At 37.9% G+C, this 8082-nt stretch overlaps 1 protein-coding gene across 4 annotated transcripts in view; it reads right to left on the bottom strand.

Moving 5' to 3' along the window:
* Nucleotides 1-589: 589 nt before the first annotated feature.
* Nucleotides 590-8082, bottom strand: part of snz (sorting nexin snazarus) — a 53576-nt gene continuing 46083 nt past the window's right edge. For 2 of the 4 annotated variants that reach the window (XM_069842626.1, XM_069842625.1), the window contains exon 20: nt 5843-6969. In XM_069842626.1, coding sequence (XP_069698727.1) covers nt 6916-6969 — 54 coding nt within the window. In that variant the 3' untranslated portion in view covers nt 5843-6915. Of the gene's footprint in view, nt 5510-5842; nt 6970-8082 lie in introns of those variants that run through there. The other 2 variants (XR_011335362.1, XM_069842627.1) reach the window with 2 other exon arrangements.

Below are 8082 nucleotides of genomic sequence, written 5' to 3'. Positions count from 1 at the left end.
CTCCCCTCCCCTCAGCCTCCCAAAAAAGGATCGCGAATTACTCGCAAAGCAAATTAATCACATGCGAACTATCAGGAGTCAACTGTATTTCTATTTTTGAGCCAAAGACATAATTGAATATAAAAATAATTATTTAAGTTTCGTGTAGTGTAGAAGATGAAAAATATACAATATTCATTGATACCAGTACAGCATTTGAAATACAAGAAAGTAAAATTGAGCGCAAAATATAATAACTAGGATTACAGGTCAGAACGAACATAAATATTACTCTGTTGTTGTATCTTCCATTATCCTACAGAACATACCGGTAGTTAACTCATTAGGTCACAGTAAAGAGTAATGTAGCCTATACGACCATCTGAGTAAAAATTTATATGGTTTTTGGTTGCTTCCTGCGAATCTCCTTCCACGCGAGCATAGTTCACTTGTCAACATGGTTTAGAGAGTTCTTTTCTCGAAGAAAATGCCCTCGAGTGCTGGACCTTCGAATAAATAGGAGTGAGCGAAATATTTATATTGCAGTGCTATAGTAGAGACCCTGGATAAAAGGATGAACACCATAATATATGTTGGTAAACAGGAGATGTCCTATTCAAGATTTTATTAAAACATAATAACTGTACACTGTGCTACATTAAATTCTAACACTGTACACTGCAACATCTTCAAGTTCTGGAATGTCACATCGAGAAACAAAAGGGGAGCAGAATGTACCTCCACACTACATAATATTGTGACACTTGAATTCTTTGGCAAGTTCTCCAACATTCAAGATGTACACTGGCATTCAAAGATATCTGATCTACGATTTTATGATCGTGTAAGCGAACTTTCTAACCATGGGATGTCAGAACCAAAGATATAAAAAAAAAATTGTCAAACTCTGAAAGAGTTCTGCTAGTTCTCAATAGGTGGCACCATTATTGGAGGGCCATTAAAAATGGTGTCCCAGAAAATGCTGTTGATTAATCATAAATTATTCTCGTAATTGAGAATAACGGTTTACAGCTAAACCCAGTGTTGTTTTACAATCAGTAGAGGGGGCTGAAATATTGAATTGTATAATATGGGTTTATGTACAATTGGCAACACTATTACCTTCGCCATCTATTGAAAGAAGTAATAACTAAAGGAGCCACACTTACACCAACAAATTATCGATCATTATCAATATCTTTGAACGTGAGTGTACTAACACAGTTCACTTTCGCTCTACCATTTTTCTTTATACAAAGTGGAAGGGAATAGTGAATATATTTCATTTAATAACAAATGACAAAGAGAAAAACAGTTAAGTGTGGCTAACACTTTTACAGTTTAATGAGCTAACGTAATATGATTCAATTCCTATTGTAATTCTTTCTCCGTCCTCCTGATATGTTGGGTAATGATTTATGTACTGTATGCAACATATCTTGCTTCTCGTGGCATTTACAATGTTGCTACATTCACATTTGGTATGTAATCACAGTAAAAACATTTATATTATTATAGTGGAATGTTACAATAGTAAAAAATGACAAGAAGTAATTTGTTTGCATTAGCCGTCTCTACTGTATTACCTTCTAAATACGTAGAAGCCCCAACACTGACTATTGTCACATTTTTATACTAGACCTCTAAATGGATAGCCTTTATTCCATTTGAGCATAAAGGACAAGATTAAAAATTAAAATAGCTACACTCCTTCCACAGTGTATATGCAAGAATAATGATGACGCAGCGCAATAAGCATCACATCAGCACAGAACTACAGTGCTGATGTGACATATGGAATGTTATGAAAGAAGAGGGTATGAAGTTCTTCTTTGGAGAGAAAGAGTATTTTCTTTAAAGACTCTCTCAAATACAGCAATCATTCAGAGTCATGGATCTGTTATCTTCCAGTACGACATGTAATCAGAGCAAAGCAGAAATGCATCAGATCACGTGATACTACACATTTTTCTCAAGTTGAGTACCACAAGCAAACATTCTCATGGGGGCAGATAAAAAAAAAAGTTATTTTTTTTCTTCTACCATGTTAATAATGTGAAAACAAGTTCTTATACAAATTTTAGCCATTCCAGCTTACAAGGGCGATCCATGAAGAAATATTCTCTGGGGCCGTTTACAAAAAGAAAACACAATTTCATGGAAAGATTTATTGGAACAGATACAGCAACTGTTGAGATATTTTTCAAATATTCCCCACCAGAATTGAGATATTTATCATAGTGTAGCATCAACTTTTGTATCCCTGTGTCGTAGAAGTCTGCCGCCAGGGATCAGAACCAGTGTGTGACAGTTGTCTGCACCTCTTTGTTGATCTCACGGTATGACAAATGATTCTATTCTAGTGGGGAATATGTTGAAAAATAGCTCAACAATTGCTGTATCTGTTTTTCAATATATTTTTCCATGAAATTGTGTTTTCTTTCTGTAAACGGCACCAGAGAAACTCACTTTCTAAATGGCTCTCGTAATTGTGTTCGAGTGGCCAAAATTTGTATAAGCACTTGTTTTGACATTATTAAGTTGGCGGAAGAAAAAAAATCAACTTTTTATCTACTCCCATGAGAATGTTTGTTTGTCAAATGTTGCCTACTTAATTATACAAAGCCGGAAATAAATAGATTTCTTCCAATAAAAATAGTTCCTTTGCTTCTAAAAATTATTGCTAGGGATCTGTCCTAGAAGTTAAATCTCCATTAGCTGTCGAACCTAAAGAGCAGCCATTGCACCTGTTGCCTATGGCAAGGACTGGCAGTCATTGACAATAAAAATTGATGCGAAGGTATAAAACAATACAAAATCGACAGAGAATGGAACACGAAACGTATTACTAACTGAAGCTGTATGTACAACAAATGGTACCAAAAGAGCTATTAAGCATTCACTATGTGGGAACTGTAACATTGGCAACTCAGCCACTGTTACCATAGCAACAGTCCTCCCACGCAATGTGATAGCTGCCATATCCCAGCTGTAGACAAGACAGGTACAATAAATACATCGTGTCTCTAAAAAGTGGTACCAGTAACTCACAGTGATTCAGTTTATGTTTACGTGATTATACACAATGGAAACAACTTGTTTTCATTTCTTCAAAATAAGGTAGGTCTGGTATTTCCATGGTTACAATGAATTTGTTTTCATTGCTATTGTAAAAATGGCTACAAGATTAAGCTTGGAGCAAAGATGAAAGACTGGGAAGTGGATGGAGGTGTTTCTGTCCCCCACAATGGTCCGCAAAATATTTGAAGCTTACTTCAACAGAAATCCACCATCTAGATTAGCATTTACCGCATTTATGACAAGTTCGTCAAACCAGCTCAGTTGCTGACAATTACAAAGCAAACAGTTCCTCGATAATAATTGAATAAGAGAGTTGAGACACACAATCCAAACATCGCCTACCTTGTTTTCATTTCTTCAAAATAAGGTAGGTCTGGTATTTCCATGGTTACAATGAATTTGTTTTCATTGCTATTGTAAAAATGGCTACAAGATTCAGCTTGGAGCAAAGACGAAAGACTGGGAATAATATAATACATTAAAAAATTATGTATCAAATTCGTTTAATATTTGTATACAGTATATAGGCATATGGTTTTACTTCTCATAGGAGTTTTGTTTTTCCATTTTTAGTGGTATCAAATCATTACGCATTTTAATTGTTGTTGGGGTCAACATCTGAACTCTCATTATGAAGAAACTGGATAGAGTCTAGACATCACAGATAATGACGGATTTATTATTTCATCGGTCCAATTTATTTTATTTCAGTACAAAATGTTCCTAGATGTATTAATTGTGTTATATTTCCGCTGTGTCAACTGTTAGTTGTGTGAAATCAGTGCCAACTCTAGGGAAAAATCAGAATCTCACGCTCAAGCTGGTTTGAAGGTCATTGAAATCAGTCCTGCTACATCAGAGGTACAGACGTGAAGTGTCCATACTTATATTTCCTGTTCTATCCATTCACCAAAAACCAGACCTGTACACACCAGACCAATAAGTTTGTTTTCCATTTATAAGTGAATTTAGACTGACCATTATTTCTCTGTGAGCAGAATGTTTTGCGGTCACTGGCATGTGGTTAATGTTTACATAGGACCCAAACCAAGAGCGGACAAACTTTAATGATGTATTTATTATAACAGGGACTCTCTTGCAGCATAAGGCTCAGCTATGTTCATGTCTGCTCTAAAGATGTTGTAAATGAATTATAATTTCATTACAAATTAAGAAGTCTAACTTAAGCAGGGTTGCCAGATGTCCCAATTTGGCGGGACATGTCCCGATTTTCATACAGAAGTCCCAAGTCCCGCTTCGATTCGAGGCGGGACGCAAAAAGTCCCTCCTTTAGAAAATTAACGTCACTTGTATAATTGTATCGTTACCTAGTAACTATTATGTCCTAGGCCTGGATAATTACAAAAATTTAAATCAATTTTCTTAACAATATAGGTTTTCATATTGGAAAAAACGCATATTTTGGCAAGTGTAAGGTTTGTAACAGCTAATTCAGTGGTGAATATATTTCTAAACATTTAATGTATGTCAAAGAGAATGGAAAAAAGCTTGTTGAAAATGCTGAAGTCCAGTAATAAATATGTAGGAAGCTCTGAAAATGTATATTGCACTGTATGTTAAATTATGGGTTTCTAGCAGTAATATGGTAAGTCACAAAATAAATATGAATTCAGGTTTCAGTAAATTTTATGTTATTGTTAAAACATTGAAATTTAAATATTTTGTCACATCTGGAATTGGAATTTGTGCTTTAGAATTTATAGAAAACAGCTGGGGAAACTACGAGACAGAACTACTATTAAGTTAATAATTTGGCATAACATATTATTGCCATAAGCCCTTCAGAAAGACTCCAGAGAAATGCGATGTAAAGCCTGGTTCAGACGGTGCGTGTTTCTGTGATGGATTCCAAGGTGGCTGCGCGGATGGGTCGCCTGCGTGCTGACTGGCTGGCTCCCTTGTTGCCTACGGTGATAGTAGTTGTTCACACGGAGCTGGCTCTTTTCACAGTTCAAATTGGAAAATCATCTGCTGCTTCATCTGTTGCCAACACTCATGGTCAGAAAGAAACTAAACCGTGAGTGGAAAACAACTAAGTCCTACATTAACAGTAGTAAATGTCGTAATAAAGTAATTATGCCATAAGTGCAAAACAGCTAAAGTCCGATATTTAATTGCTGTTTCTTAGAAACTAAAGAATATAGAAAAAACAGGTTTAGTTGGAAAACAACGAACATGGCGACATGGTTTCAGTGGTGATATTATATGATCATCTTTGGTTTCCTGCCTGCAAACCATCACGAAAAATAGCAAGGAACCTACCCTCGAAATCTAGCACGGAGCCACCAGAGCGGATTACTTCCGGCTAGTGAGCATGCAGGCAACCCATCTGCGCTGCCACCTTGGAATCCGTCACAGAAACACGCACCGTCTGAACTGGGCTTAACTTGCAGCCAGATAAATATTATTTTGTATTGGAACTATGTATCTAATTACAATATAGAATAACTCTTCTCGGGTTCTCAGAGCCAGGTGAGTTGGAGATTAGCTTCCAAGCTTTCGACGGCTAGCTCTGCCATCTTCTTCAGGGACGAAGTGATGTGGGACCACGTCTAGCCGGTATATATGTAAAAGTAGGGCTTCCCGCTGCGGGCCAATAAGGAGCTAGTTCAAATGCCGGGAAAGCCTCAAGTCATACATTGTTCACCTTTACGGGGAGGAAATGCATCGCAGCATCTGCAAGTTTGAACACTAGGAACTAGGTCCTGATTGGCCCGCAGCGGGAAGCCCTACTTTTACATATATACAGGCTAGACGTGGTCCCACATCACTTCGTCCCTGAAGAAGATGGCAGAGCTAGCCGTCGAAAGCTTGGAAGCTAATCTCCAACTCACCTGGCTGAGAACCCGAGAAGAGTTATTCTACATCAAACGCCGGGAAAGCCTCAAGTCATACATAATTACAATATGTTTTTTAAATTAAAATTTCAATTTTGAGATACATATTAGTTTCTTCAACTGTATGTAAAGGGATATTTTTTATTTCGTTTTTTATTTTATTATTTTTTTTTTTTGTAGTTATGAAAATGTCAACTCTGCCCATATTCATACCATTCATTCTTTAAAATAAAACGTAAGTACTGTATATTATGATGAAAAAAGAATGTCCCTCTTCGGTAGATCTAAAATCTGGCAACCCTGAACTTTAGTAGTATTAAGTGACGCCAAACTAATTGATCTATATATTCGAAATAAAAATTTCCAGCCTAGTATAATACCGTAGGCCTCAGTCTTCACAAATTCATAACTAGAGCATTACTTAATGGTTGACAGTAACCTAAATGTAACAACATGACACTGACATTAATTGACACTTGTACAGCTGGGACAATCGTTCTTGGCCAGTGAAGCACAATGCACGGTTATTTATTGAGTGGAAGCTTGCTGTGCATGGTCGGGAACAACAAAACATTCAACAAAAACTGATCCTGTCACACCGCTCTTCTGTTTGTGGCAGTCTCTCTCACACTTGAATTGTCAGCCAACAGCCCGAAAGATCCGGCACTACTGTAAAATGTTATTTGTGCGCTGAGTAGAAACCCTGCTGACAAGGAGGTTCTTCATTCGTGTGGAGGACAACAGTGAATATATTTGTAGTTTACATAAACACGGAATTGGAATGAAATGGAATTCTTGCACTCAGTGGCACCTATAATTCACGCCTGAACAAATTAGTGCACCACAGATACTATGTCAACACAGTCAAAGATACTGATAACAGCTTTCAAGCCACACTATGCTGGTAACACTACTTCCACATTTCTGCTTTGTTCTGATTGTAACTAGCGCTGAAGTATACTTCAAAGTGATGCAACAACTAGTCCCCATGGCTGGGTCACTGGGCCTTAAGTTCTGGACACAGGTCGAAGAGCAGCACCTCAAACAAGTCCTGAAACATCATAAAAGTTAAAAAGTTATGGTTTATTTAACGACGCTCGCAACTGTCGACGTTATATCAGCGTCGCCGGTGTGCCGGAATTTTGTCCCACAGGAGTTCTTTTATAAGCCAGTAAATCTACTGTCGCATTTAAGCACACTTAAATGCCATCGACCTGGCCCGGGATCGAACCCACAACCTTGGGCATAGAAAGCCAGCACTACACCAACTGCGCCAACCAGACTGACACAACCACATGCTCTACCTGCAAAACCTGGCAACATTGGCTTCTTCCTTGAGGAATCAATTCTGTCTGGTTTCCCTCTAATCAAAGTATGTTTGTGTGGTAAGCTGTTAGCTGAGTAATGGACAGGAACACTCCAGCTAATAAACTCCGTCTTAAGCTACAGTCACTTCTCGCAACTTTCGCTACACAATTTTCCTCTGCAGATGCAAAAAATTTTCGGAGGAAGGTTGCAAGCTTCTTCACACTCAAGACACTATTTTTGGAGCCACATTTAGTTGCAGCTTTTGTACTGCAGCACTGAAAAATAGGCATTTCATTGGAAATGAAATACAGTCAACTCTGGATATAGTGAACATTCGGCGATACTGGGTGTTCAGTTCAAAGTGTGTCATGACTCGCTGTATGCCATCATGTGGCTAGTCAATGAGCCTAGAGAATTCAATTTTCCTACACTTCCGCAGAGGCATATTACCTATGTGCCAGAGAAGTTGCCTGACAAGTACGGCGTTCATTCTGAAGAGTACTTACCGATACATACAGTAATGCCAGTAGTGGCAGAAATGTGAACTGTTTGGAAACACGTACTGAGGTGAGTTTTTTTCTTACTGTTGGGATATGGGGAGAGGGTTAAGACGATTACTTACGTATTTGTTGACATTAATTTTGACGGTTAACATGGACACGGAGCATTTGATTTGTATTGTGGAATGTTGCCGTACGCAACCGATGATAACAAATACCCTGTGTACGACTTGCCCGCACAAAACACAGTTCGGAAAAGGTTATGGTAGCACACAGACCATACAGGCCGCCATCTGTTGCTATGACATTCAAGTTATACCGTACAAGTTCTCAAGTTCAGATTGAACGCCTTGATT

Source organism: Periplaneta americana, chromosome 12 (assembly GCF_040183065.1).
Source record: "Periplaneta americana isolate PAMFEO1 chromosome 12, P.americana_PAMFEO1_priV1, whole genome shotgun sequence".
Lineage (NCBI taxonomy): Eukaryota > Metazoa > Arthropoda > Insecta > Blattodea > Blattidae > Periplaneta > Periplaneta americana.
This window is presented reverse-complemented; position numbering and strand designations above follow the sequence as displayed.